The sequence below is a fragment of the Pogona vitticeps genome, chromosome 2 (genome assembly GCF_051106095.1).
Source record: "Pogona vitticeps strain Pit_001003342236 chromosome 2, PviZW2.1, whole genome shotgun sequence".
NCBI lineage: Eukaryota > Metazoa > Chordata > Lepidosauria > Squamata > Agamidae > Pogona > Pogona vitticeps.
In genome coordinates this window covers 84,198,718-84,212,528 of record NC_135784.1, presented here as the reverse complement: position 1 = coordinate 84,212,528, position 13,811 = coordinate 84,198,718, and the positions used below count along the sequence as shown (strand labels likewise).

Here is a 13,811-nt window from a genome sequence, read left to right as displayed (position 1 = left end):
TCAAAATACATAAAGCTTTTATCTAAATAAGACAATAAAACAAACTATAAGACAATTACTGGCATTCTGATGATTTTCTTCCTTGCTTTGTGGACATTAGAAATAGCATTTCTCATATTATAGTTTCAATGTGAAATAAGGATGTGCATGTTTTTGTTTCAGTCACAAGATAAAACAATCATCTCAAAATATTTCTGTGCCCAGCTGGAGTTCCATGAGGAAAATATTGTAACACTCCATAAGCCCATTTGGTCTCTTTCTTTCATAATGGGCATTTCTTTCTAATTGCTGTCATAACCCAATAGTTTCTGGGAATCAGAGTCCCTAAGCAAACACATAAAATGTCACATGTGCTTCTGCTGAAAACTCATGTTCTATCTGACACTTGGAAAAGACAGTGAGGATCTTACATGACGGGCAGATCTGATCAGAATGAGGCGTTCTGTTAGATATTGAGGTCCTAAACCATTTAAGGACTTGTAGGTTGACACCATCAACTTGAAGCTGGCATGGAAGTGAAAAGGTAACCAGTGCAAGGCGGCCAGTGTGAGGGAAATATGTTGGTGTCTTCTAACTCTACTCAACAATATGGGTGCCGAGTTCTGGACCGGTTGCAGTCTCCATAACAGCCCCGAAGGTAGCCCCATGTAAAGAGCATTGCAGTAGTCTAATCTCGAGACTACCAGTACATGAACCAGCGTGGTGAGGGCCACAACTGGGCGATCCATCTCAGATCAAACTAGGCAGAATGAACTACTAATGCTATCTGGGACTGACAGTGTCAGGTCCAGGATATGCCCAAGCTGCACGCCTCATCCTTCATGGAAAGAGTAGCAAACCCATATGAGGGAAGCACCCAGACTGCAAACACTAGGGGCACCCACCCACAGGATTTCCATCTTGTCCGGGTTCAGTCTCAGTCTATTATCCCTCATCCATCCCAGCCCCGCATCCAGGCAGCACTCAAGGGACAGAACGGCATCCACTGCAGAGGGATGGAAGGAGAGATAGAGCTAGGTGTCATATCCCCATATTGGTGACATAAACCTGATGACCTCCCCCAGCAGCCTCATATAGATGTTAAATAGCATCAGGGAGATGATTGACCCCTATGGGACTCCACAACTGAGAGTCCACGGAACTGACATCATCTCCCCAAGTAAGACCGTCTCCCTTGTAAGACTGTCTGGGGACGGTCTTATAAGGAGCCAAGCCAAGGCCTAACCTCTGATCCCCAATCCAGAGAGCCTCCCCAGGAATATACCATGGTCGACGGTATCAAAGGTTGCTGATAGGTCAAGGAGGACCAACAAGGATGTTTTGCTCTTATTGGCCTTCCTCAAAAGGTCATCTTGCAGGGTGACCAATGCCGTCTCTGAAAGGGGGCCATGACTTGGCCAACACTGGTTTAAGGGGTTACATGATGACAGGGAAAAAGAGAACGTTTTCCAAAGTTCTCCATATACGTACAGATATACAGTGGTGCCCCGCATGACGACGATAATCCGTTCTGTCAAAATTGCTGTACAGTGAAATTGTTGTCATGGGGGGAAAATCCCCATTGGAATGCACTGAAAACTGGTTAATGCGTTCCAATGGGGAAATACCTCATCGTCCAGCAAAGATCCCCCATAGAGAGCCGCCGATCAGCTGTTTAAAATCCCTGTGTTGCAAAGCTTCTCTCTGGAAAACACCCATTTTGCAAAGGGAGGGAAGCCATGAAGGGAAGCCATTTTGCGGATGGGGAAAAATCATCATTTTGCGAACAAACGGTTCGCAAAGCAGAGACCTAATCGACGTAAAGCTAAAAAACCCCATAGGAACCATCATTTTGCCATCGCTATAGCAATCGCAAAAAAGTCAACAAGCGATTTCGTAATCATGCGGGTCGTCGTAATGCAGGGCACCACTGTACACACATACCATGGAAACACAGTAGTCTGCTGGTGTTTATGGCAGTTGCTTTGATTTTTTTATATATTTTATTTCCTTTTTTTGTCGGTGCAGAGTTGATCTAGTACTAAACTAATGTACCAAGGTAGTGAGAAGGTGCTCTGGCACTAGACTCACTTGTTTGCTAAAAAAAACCTTCAGGGTGATGCAGGAGAAAGATTTTGGGGGTGGATGTTCACACTGTTCCAAAACATGATGTTCCAGATTACTAGACCACTAGAAAATGACCCAAAGTTCCATCCCCTGAACCTTTTGGAAAACAAAACAAAGAATCATACAGACAAAAACAGTATTCAAATCATTGGAAGAAAAAGCAGACGCCCCCAGTGGCAGGGGAAAAAAGCCCAAACTCTAAGGAAAAAAAGGACAGGATGATTCACATCAACCTTTCTGTCATGTGAACATTGAAAAATACTTTAAATATACCTATGCCATTTCTGGAGCAAACTGCAAATATTTTTCCAATATAGTTGCATGTTTGGAAAGCAGTAGATTCAAATAAAATATACTATAACTCTGCTGCTAATTGACCAAAGATATTTTAGAACTTCCCATTGTGTTTTACAAAGTTTGCCAATGATTCCTTCACTTATAGAAAATTCTTCCAAGTCCATATTTACTGTGTCAAAATTGGTCCATACTCGAAAAATATTCTCATTTATATCCTAATCTTTAGAATTCGAAACCACATGCCACCAGTTCGTCTTTTTCCTTGACAGAAAGTCCAAAAAGGGCTTCCAGATAGATCTAAAGTTCATCAATGCTCAGTCTTTCATTAAAGCGGAGAGCTTCACCATTTCCAACACTTTGAGTAATCAATCTTCCACTAAGAATGCTTTATTCATTTTCCAGTATTGAGCACAGAAGTGTCTTGTCGCTGTTGTCCAGTATCTAATGAGTACAGCTGTATTCTTTTCTAAATGGTTGTCTACCAGTCTCAAAAGGAATAGTTCTGGTTTTAATTGCAAGTTAATTTTCAATATCTTTTGTTCCCAATTAGGTGGGGCAACTTTGATCCAAGGCAGAGAGTAGGGAAAGGGTGGTCACATCCACAACAAAAAACGACGTCCTGACTGAGATATCTTTTTCTCTTGCCGTTTCAGGCATTTTGTTCCTTGGTCACCAAAGCCATTTTTGTCCAGACTAGAAAAAGAAAGAAAACCAGGAGAAACAAATAAATTCCTTGAATTGAAGCAGTACTTGTTATTTTTGTGATGCTATGTTAGCTTCAGAATAAAATCCAATTCCATTTTTCCTGTCATTGGAAAGGTTTTTATCAGCTCAAAGCAGCCGTTTCTTCTCCCCTTTGAGCCTCCAAAGAACTGCTGAAGTGGGATGGGGGAGGCACTGGAACAGATTCCCCGGAGGGAACAAACAGGGAGAAAGTCCCGCTTCCCTTCACATAACAGTATTTTCTGCCCATAGACTTAGGGTGTCTGTAGTCCAGGGTCTCACAGGCCAGGAGATCTCTGGGAATGGTAAGTGATGGGCAAAAGCAAATTGGCCGGGGGGGGGGGGGGCTCACCTAGCTGACAGTTTTTTTCAAAACTGGAGGAGGAATTCTATTTCAGCCATACAAAAATTGAGGGGTGGAATTGCCTTTAGACCTTCAACTGTCCTTAAACATGTGAGAAGCTTTTCAGGCCACCCTTTTTACTGCAGGGGGAAGTTGGAGATTTTGGGGAGGGCGCACTCAAGGCACATACAGTCAGTGACTGCTCATCCCGGTATCATTCTGCTTTCATAGCTCTTGAGACTAAGAAGGTGAAGTGCCTAGGTTCAGTGAATTTCATTGATTTATCACTGAAGTTCAGAGAAATGGCAACGGGTTGAACATTGGTTTCCCAGAGGCATGGGGGGGGGGGGGCATGGCAGGCCTGATCCTGCTATTAAAGCATAGGAAAATCCTCCTCCCACCCTGACCAAAACTTACTATATCAGGTTCATGCTGGTGCACGTCTCCATAAGGTGTCGGATGAAAGGCACAGATGCTTTGGTGAAGGAGTTGTCTTGAAGGTTTAGACTCTCCAGCTTGTGGCTGGTGCTCAGAACAATGCAGAGTTCTTGGGCACAAGCATCCGTGAGGTAATTCTCCCTGAGACTGGCAATGGAAAAGTGGAGGCGTCATCACGAGCTGATCATGCATTACATCCAAGCCCTAGCACTCTTTCTTCAGTGATTGGTTAAGAACAACATTAAAAGGACTGTATAGGTGGAATCAAACCAGTATAAGGTCTATAAAACCTATTATCAGCCTAGCTCTTGTCTGATGTTTGAGATGTAACAGGCCTCCTACTGACCTCTCCTTTGATTTACAGCAGCAGCAGCAGCAGCAGCAGCAGCAGCAGCAGCAGCAGCAGCATCATCATCATCATCATCATCATCTGTAACTCTTTTTAGGTTCTCAAAAGATTGCTGAGCAGATGGATCTGCTGTGTTGGTATACATTTATACAACACAGATCCAGAGTTAGCATGGAAAAAGTACAGATTTACTAGAAATCCTCAAAGCACCTTGTTTCTCTATGAATCACCCACCTCATTTATTATGCCATATTCCAACTATAGAAATAGGTAATGACTAGAGATGGGCACAAATCACCAGGTTGTCAGTCCGTGACAGTTCATTTACTGGCCAAATAGGTGTTCAGTGCTTCCAAGCACTGCCTCCTTCAGAGGTGTCCCATCTTCCCTGCCTCACCTTCTCCAGGTGCTGCCTCTGAGTGGTTGCCCGCTGGAGGAGGACGGGCTTGGACATACCAGAACCTGTTCAGCTGGCAAACGAACAGGAATCAGCTAATGAATCCGCAGTTCATGCCCATCTCTACTAGTGACTAGAAGAGAGAAGCTGTATTCCCTCAGACAAAACAAGACCAGGAGCAGACTGTGGTACTTACTGATCATGAACTGTTAATATCTAACATTAGAACAATCCTGAACAACAACACTAAAATAATAGTAGTGCCAAAATATAAACAGCATGACTAATGAATCTGAAGTCCACATAAAGTACAAATTTGCATTACAAAATCAACAGACTGTGAGCCAAAAGAAATGTGGAGTGAAACCAGAGATATTATTAGGGATGAAAGCAAAAAGACAAATCTTGTAGTAAAACGAAAAGGAAATCCTAGATGACAGAAGAAACACGTAAAATTACGAAGGACAAATGAGAAGCAAAAGTAAAAGGTGACAGAAGCAGGGTTACGCCCAGCACATTTTTCCTGTGATTGTCACATAGAAACAAAGAGAACTGTCACAACAACCAGTACAAAGAAATAGGGAACAAAAGGGGGTAAACGAGACATCTTCCAGAAAATACAAGAAATCAAAGGAATGCCGGTATAGCTATTAAAGTTACAGGGAAAGAATCTCCCAAAATCTTAACAATATGCCAACAAATATGGAAAACAAAACAATGGCCCTTACACTGGAAATGCTCAATATAAATTCTAATTCCTAAGAAAAGAGATGCCAAGGAGTGCAGCAACTGCAGGATGACTACTTTAAGTTCCCATGCAAGCAAAGTGATTCTCAAAGTGTTGCGACAAAGGCATTTACCATATATGGAGCGAGTTCTTGATGTTCAAGATGGATTTCAAAAAGGAAGAGGCACTTGAGATCACATTGCAAATTTCTGCTAGCTACAAGAGTGTACCAAAGAATTTCAGAAGATAAATCTATGCTTCATGGACCAGAGCAAAGCCTTTGACTTTGTAGATCATGAGAAACTATGGTTTATTCTGAAAGAAATGGGTGTGCCTCAATATTTGATTGTCTTGATGCTAACTTGTATTGTGGACAAGAAGCTACCATTAGGACAGAATATGGAGAGACAGAATGGTTTCCTATAGACCAACGTGTCAGACAAGGGTGCATTTTATCCCCTTATCTGTTTAATTTGCATGCAAAACATATACAGAAAGCTGGACTTGATACAAATGAAGGAAGAATGAAAATTGGTGGAAGAAGCAATAATCTATGCAGATTACATCATATTGGCAGAAAGCAATAATGACTTGAATTGACCTTTAGTTGAAGTGAAAGAAGAAAGTGCCGAAGAAGGCCTACAGTTGAATATTAAGAACACAAAAATCATGACTACAAAAGAACAACACAACTTTAGTGCTGAAAATGAATAAAGTGAAATAGTCAGAGATTTTGAATACTGTGGTTGACTTATCAATCCAAATGGAGACTGCAGCCAAGAAATCAGAAGAAGGTTCAGACTTGGAAGGGCAGCAATGGAGGAATTAGAAAAGATCATCAAGTCTAAGGATGTGTCATGGAGATGAAGACCAAGATCATACAAGCACTTGTATTTCCAATCACCATGTATGTGTGTGAAAGCTGGACAGTTTGGAAAACTGACGAGAAAAAATTGGTTTGTTTGAAATGTGTTGTTGGGGAGAGCTTTGTGAATACCCACAAAGATGAACAAGTGTGTCCTAGATCAAATCGGGCCTGAACTATCTCTGGAGGCAAAAATACTGAAATTGGGGCTGCCCTACTTTGGGGACATCATGAGAAGGCGGGATTCTCTGAAAAAACAATAATACCAGGAAGATTTGAAGGTAGGAGGAAAAGAGGAAGACCAAATGCAAAATGGACTGACTCCTGAAAGGAATTCACAGGGCTAAGTTCAAAAGAGCTGAGCAGGGCAGATGAGGACAGGACATTTTGGAGATATCTCATTCACAGAGTCGCCGTAAGTTGGAGGCAATTTGACAACATGAAGTAAGAGAGGAGAAAAATCCTTAAGTGTCTGTGTGTCACAACAGGAGTCTCCTTCCCTTCCAGGGTTGCGTCCAACGTGTCTCATAAACCCTTATGAAGACATGCAAACATTTGGACATCAGGACTGCAAAAAAAAAAAAAAAAAAAAAAAAAGCACATGCATCCTGCATTTTATATGGGCCTCTGCCCCCTCCCACAACTTACTTTAGAGTAGTCAGGTTACAGCCTATTTCCTTCAGAATGGTACAGAGAACTTTCACTCCTGCATTTCCAAGCTTGTTACTTCCAAGTCTGCAAAGGAGAGGAAAAGCAGAACAGAAAAGTCCAGGCTCTGAAGAAGTTCTTGCACGGTCAGAGAGAAATGTAAACAGGGGCAATCTGTGCAGTCAGCATCATGATAAGCAATGAACATATCTAATGGTTCAATATGCCATTCTCAAAACCAAAGGGTAGTACCTAGGCCACTATTAGGTTTATTGTACATGTGCTGGCACATATTACAATACAGATCAAACTACATTCTCTGGCATCCTTGCTGGTTCCAAACCTGGATCAGCTGAGAATGCATAGCAGAACTTGCAGCTGCATTTATTAATTATTTGTTACATACAGCCTTCATTTTAACCAATGAGCTCAAAGTGGCCTATGAGGTCCACCTCCTCCAGGCTCACAAAACAACCTTTTAAGGTAGTTGAGATTGAGAGTGTGACTGACTCAAGGTTACCCAATGGCAACTTCAACCAAAGTTCTTGGATCATAGTTAAGTACATGAACCATTAACCATCATATTTGGCAATGGCACAGGATTAATCCTCTTGGATCACAAGCCTCCCAGGATTGAGAGGATTCTACAAACAAACAAACAAACCAAAATATAAAAATATAAAAATATAAATAAATAAATAAATAAATAAATAAATAAATAAATAAATAAATAAATAAATTCATTCATTCATTCATTCATTCATTCATTCATTCTGACCTGTGGAACCTGTTTTCCTGCAGGAAACAACTCTACTAATCCAGGGACCGTGTATTCAAGGACCAACTCAAAGCTCTCAATTTGAACCCTATAATGCCTAACAGCAACAGTTCGAATTTTCTGTTCTTATAAAACAACAAGATGGAGGGCGGGGGTCACTTACTCTAAAGTTGTACAATTCTTTATTCCTGGGGCCAAAGCTCTGATGTGATGAGATTTCAGCCGGCAAAAGGTTAGCTCAATGGCGTGATCCTCAACTGCACTGTGCTGCAAGCAGAATGCCAGGACTCTGCAGTCCAACACTGACAATGTCTTGAAAGAAAGGTCAATTTTCTGGAAACAATGCATCACACGCCGTGGAAATTCTGCATCCTGCGTCTCAAACAGACAGTGGAGAAACTTCAGCAAGCGGCGGCCTTTCCGAAGAGGGTCCCCCAGAGCCACTTCTTCTGCTCTCTGCAGTAAGACAGGCTTCACAAAGTCCGACGACGTCTTCAACTGCAGGGCTTCTTCAAGAAAGCCACGCACGTTTTCACTGCTCAAGCCAAATATGAAACGCACGGTTAACATCATATGCTCATTGCCCAGCTTCTCGTTTTCAACCAAAAGTCTCCTCAGGTCTGCCGTACTGTTCTCCAGGTCTGGCACTGGCTCCTGTTGCAGGATATACCACATGGCAGCAAAAAACTCCTGAAAGCAGAGGTGCAAAAAGCTGTACAGGTGGTATCGTCCAATCCCTTTCTGGAATGCTTTTTTGTCCAGAAACAGGTCTTTAAGAGCTGAGGCATCTAAATCATGTTCCTTAAGATCCTGTTCCTCAAACAAAATTTTCTGTTCCCAGATGCCATCCCGTGCCAAGGCACAGAGTTTCTTCAACTCACTCGGAGTGAACGTCGTTGAATTATGCTGAAGGAGACGGTGAGAAAACTGCACAAAGACTTTCGTTGTGGTGTCCAAGGTGTCTGCAATTTCTTCTTCTGTCTCTAGTTCTACTTTGATGATAGAACAGATGATCCAACACACCATGGGGATGAAGCAGATGGTAGATACTGCAACTGTGTTTTCGATGAATCTCAGTGCTGTGTTGGCTTTCCGCTCATCTTCAAAAAACTTGGACAAATATTCACGGCGACCCTTTTCAGAGAATCCAAGGATCTCAGTGAACCTGGGAAACCTCAGGCATTCCTGTAGTTTCTCTGCAGCCCCGGGCCTTGTGGTGACTAAGAGGAATGACTTGGGCAGGAGCTTCTTTGCCAGTAAGCTGCCCAGAATAACCTCCACGGGCACCTTTGCATACAGATTGTCACAGAAATCAACTTCTGCAGGCTCTAAGAAGCAACGGAGCTCATCAAACCCATCAATGATGAAAAGCAACTTTTCAGGGTCGGCGAGGATTTCTTGCACTGGGGCATACATGTCCTGGCACTGCTCTGCAATAAGGCCAGCCAAGCTTTTGTCCTCTTTGGCAAAGCTCAGCTCTCTGCAGCGAATGCAAAACACATAGTCAAACATGTTGGCGTACAGCTCCCCAGCGGCCCAGCCGAGCATGATCTTCTGCACCGTCATAGTCTTCCCGATCCCTGCAGGTCCTTGCAACACGACGGTCCTGGGAGGTCTTCCGGATTCGTCAGGTTTAAAAAGGCTTTTGATGTTTGTCGATGAATAGTCGTGGCTGCAGTTTTCCAGGATCTCCAAGTGCAGCCTGCCCGTGGCAGTCAGTTCGTGCTCCCTCTGCTTCTGAGGGCGATGCTTCCTGACAATCAGCAACTCTATATAGCGGGCATTCAAAGGGGTGCTCTCCCCAAACAGACTGTTCCGGTCTTCCATCAGCTGGTACTCGTCCATCACATTTGCAGCATATTTCTTTTTGTAACCTATCCAAGTGCCATACAACAAAGAGAAAGGCTCACCAGCTATGGGGATTCCTTAGGTAACCATATTGGCCTAGAGAAAAGCAGGCCCCTGCCAAGGGAGGAGAGGTGTGCTTCCACTCTATTATCCTTCTGCCAACAGCCAGAGATCGATTCTTATCCAGGCCGACCTGGCACGTGGAAGCTGGCCTGCGCTTAACAGGATTCCAGTTTAGTTGGACGCTGGCAGTGGATTTTACCATTATTTGTACATTGCTGTTAATTTAGGTTTATAGTCTTTGCTTTTTATCTGTATTTCATTACGGCACTTTTCAGTAGAAATGTGGGTCATAAATTGTGGAAAGAGGGTGAAGGGAATATTTTCTTGCATTCAGTTACAGCCCATTTTCTAGAGATGAAAGGGGAACATCCAGCCTGAAGCCTCTCCAAAGGTCTGAGGGATGTTCCTTGCTCTCTCTTGACACCCCCCCCAAAACTCATGGGATTCCTCCCATCCCACTAACCCTTCTGACTGAAGTCAAGGGCATGGGGAAGGAGACTCAGATTCTCCTGTTTCATTTAACGTCCCAGTTTAGAAGGAAATTGTATGGGAGGGGGCATTCCCATTGCTTTTTCTATTCTCCCAGTGGAGGAAGGCACACAGTGGGTGAAGCTTGTGTGACCCAAGCAGCAGCTGTAGGAACTTTGCTACACTGAGCTCGAATCTGTGCACAACTTTCCTGTGTACTCTTACCTAGAGCCTAGACTGCACTCCTTAATCTCAGAGATTATAACAAAGGACCGACTTACCTTCGGTTTGAGAGTGACAGTCAGTTATTTAGACTGAAATATTCACATACCTTGAACGTGTTTCTCAAGCACTGAGAAATAATCAAAATAATCAATTAGACATGCTTCTACAGTTAAAGATATCTTTTTATTTTTAGATGTACTACTGCCTAAGAACCACTAAGCATAAATCCCAACACTTCTATTGGATACAATACTGAGTTCCAGTCAACTCTGAGGTAGCAAAGGCCAGCATAATGTGAAGCAACATTCCATCTCCTCTCATCTGGTTTGTCAGGGCAATGTGGCTATAAGGCATTTGGCTTTACTATGGCTTAACAACAGCCTGATTTGCAATTAGTTCTACTGGAAAGGAAGGAAAATCCAACTGCATGATGGGCAGCCCAAGCTTTGGGATGACTGCAGGCAAGGTTGAAGAGTCAGAGAAGCCCTCTTATGGCTTATTGATTTATTGAAATAAACTACAGATAGAATTTTTGCACCACCTTTCTCCTAAACAAGAAACTAAGCTGGTTTACATCATAAAAATATTAAAAACTAAAAACAATGAAGATGGGGTCAGAGAGTTTGCCTAAACACTCAATCAAGCTCTGCCGAGTATAACTATGGTACTCAAAAGAAAGTTGTTGGGGAATGGAGACATATTAGGGATGGTTGTAGAAAGACCGAAGGTGCTATAGCGGGAGAGGAGGAAGAAATAATGAAGAGGAAAAGGAAGCAGGGGTGATCAGGGCTGGTGTTGGCTGATTACCTCTCCAAAAGGATTACCAGTATTTATTTATGTTTATATTTTATTAATTACATTGATACCCCACTCATCTAGTGTGGAAGCACTATTCTGGGCGGCTAACAGCAGTTAAAAAAACAACTACATAATAACCCATTGAGAAAAGATAGGAGCCAGAGTAACACCAAGCCTCCAAACTCTAAATGTGATAGCCTGTCCAGGATACTGTGGTTGATGGTATTTTATTTATTTATTTATTTATTTATTTGATTTATATCCCGCCCATCTGGTATAATTATACGACTGGAAGATCCAGGACAACCAAAAAAGTCACACTCCCGTGGTCGGCCTCCCTTAACAAGTCATGAAGCAACATAACCACAACTGTCTCTGTCTAAGGGCATGCCCCAAACAGCAGCAAACACTGAAGAATAGCAAACATATTAGACCCACATAGGATCAAGTTCATACATACCCTTGCTGAGTTTAGAAGCATTGTATTTCAGACCAATGTCTTCAAAGACAGTCACTATCATGGCAGGAGCCTTGTCTTCATAAAATTCAACCAGGAGATCCACAAGCAACAGCGGGTCCGCATTCTCCAGCCGCCCAAATGGAATATTCTTACCCCCAGGAGCAGCAGCATTACGCAGTTTGAACTTAAAGGTTTTAAGGTCTTCTTCACCGAGGTCTTCTAGGGCATCTAGCATCAAGTCCTTCATCACTGGTCTTCCTGGCGCCATGGTTAGTTCACAACTAGGCTTCAAAAACAGAACCATTCTAAACCACAGCAGAAATTAAACAAGTGTCATCAGCCACAGTGTCTCAGGGGTTGCCAAAATATGCAAAGCCACAGACATTTATCATACTCTTTTACAAAGCCAGCCCTGAACTTGGCAGATTGACACTTACAGCATAAAAAGGAAGCAAAGGTTTAGTTAGTTATGGTCAAGGCAGCCACCTCAACTTTAAAAACCAAGGAACACTTTCTGGTTGAACCAAAGTGGTTAGTTGTGGTCTGTAAAAGCATAAGAAGTGGAAATAGTATTGGATGTTGTTGAACATCCTCTCCTTCGTGTATTATTTTTGCCCTTCAGGCTCTAAATATAAGAACTTTTTTTGTTGCTGACTTTTCAACATACAATTCATTTTTAGTTGATTCCTACTGCTATCTCATAATTCAGGGAATTTTGTTATTGTTATATTTGTTTTATTACTTATTGTGAATGGGTTCAGCTTCAAATTTGGGTGGTTCCTCATTTGTCTGAATGGATAGCTACTGCTCTTAATTGCTTGTTGTGAATCAATTGCTTCACTTTTTCCTGCTGAATTCTTAGATGCTATTCACGTTTTCAGCTGGTTCGGTGCTTGGGTGGCTGGTTGGGAGTTCGATTCCCCGCCATGCCTCCTGTGAGTAGAGCCAGAAGGGAATGGTAAACCCCTTCTGAGTTTTGCCTCCCTGGAAAACCCTGAAAATAGTCGCCACCAATCGGAAATGACTTGAGGGCACAGGATTATTACAGTATTTATTTGCGTTTTTAACTAAAAACAGGACGTCGCTGATGACTCCTGTCAATAAGAAGCCCCCAGCCTAGAGGTAAAAACGGATTCGGCTGTCTTCCCCCCTTGGAGGGAGCAAACTAGACTGCGCAGGCACACCCGCCCCTGGCATTTTTGCACCCGAGTCCTGGTCTGCTTTCTCGCTCCTCACTCGATCCTTCTTCGCAAAAGGAAAGATCAAGTGATCCTTACATACACCCTTAGCCTACCCTGCCCGGAGTCGAGGAGGGCGTCGGAGCTTGTATAAATAACTCAGGATGCGAGGCGCCTCATCCCGTCCTGGGCCCCGTGTAGTTTCTTTGAGGCGCTGCTTCCCGCCTCTCCGCCAAAAGCCGCGCCAAAACATCCGGAGGAGAGCCGGGGAGGGGGCGCGACCACCATCTCCGGCCGCACCGGCGCGCCTCTTACCGGGTCTCGAAAACGAAAGGGAAAGACCACGAGAGACAGACCGAGAGTCACCTTTCCAGAGCGCGCGCTCGCAGACGATCGCGAGCCCGCAGTGAAAGCGAAAGTCGCGTGCCCATCACGGGCGGGGGCGGAGGGGGGGAGCGGGCAAGAGGCCTCCGGGCGTTGCCGAGGCCGGCGAAGCCTCTGTTTCAAAACCCTTTTACCGGCAGTCAAATAAAATGTAAAATTCATTTAGTGTTTTTAAGCAGAGCATCCTTTCATTTAAGCACATTTTTTTCCAATTATCTGTCATGTGAAACTCATCACTACCCACACGCTCATGGAGTTCTGTGAACATCTCCTGTTCATGCAATCAGCCCTTGGATTTAGAGAAAAATCCATGTTATCCCTAAAGCTTAAAGAAGATGTAGATGTCGGGACACCTGTGTTTAGGGCCAAGGACACCGGTTGGCAACTTGTGACCTTCCAGAATTTTTTGGACTGTAGTTGTTGTCATCATTCCTTACTGTTGCCTATACAGTACTGACTAGGATTGATGGGAGTTTCCGTCCAACATGTGGACTACAAATTTGAATTCTCTTATAAATTGTGGTTAAAAGGAGTGCTGGAATTCCATGCAGGAAAAAGTATCTTGACATAGGAGATTTCCTATATCTGATTCTCCCCCCACCCACTCACCCCTGCAGGCATTTTTCTTTAGTTCACTAAACAATGAACCTCTTGCACTTTTACTTATATGGGTTGACCACCTCCTTTGTTCTTTTTCTTCCCCTCTTTGCCCTCCT

The 13,811-nt window shown here is 43.3% G+C and overlaps 1 protein-coding gene across 1 annotated transcript; it reads right to left on the bottom strand.

Moving 5' to 3' along the window:
* On the bottom strand, positions 1-13,069 carry LOC110076945 (NACHT, LRR and PYD domains-containing protein 3). The gene is made up of 4 exons (XM_078385520.1): positions 7,835-13,069; positions 6,894-6,980; positions 3,887-4,054; positions 1-3,096 (listed from the first exon to the last, which is right to left on the bottom strand). Exons 1-4 carry the CDS (start codon positions 9,514-9,516, stop codon positions 2,997-2,999), a joined length of 2,037 nt encoding a protein of 678 aa, XP_078241646.1. The 5' UTR covers positions 9,517-13,069; the 3' UTR covers positions 1-2,996.
* Positions 13,070-13,811: the final 742 nt, after the last annotated feature.

Bases quoted from the DNA above. Each gene is read 5' to 3' on its own strand.
- LOC110076945 (XM_078385520.1), bottom strand. From the start codon at position 9,516: ATGGACGAGTACCAGCTGATGGAAGACCGGAACAGTCTGTTTGGGGAG. The intron at 6,981-7,834 runs GTAAGTGACCCC...TCTCCTTTGCAG, and splicing joins AAGAATTGTACAACTTTAGA to ACTTGGAAGTAACAAGCTTG. The intron at 4,055-6,893 runs GTAAGTTGTGGG...TTCCATTGCCAG, and splicing joins TGTAACCTGACTACTCTAAA to TCTCAGGGAGAATTACCTCA.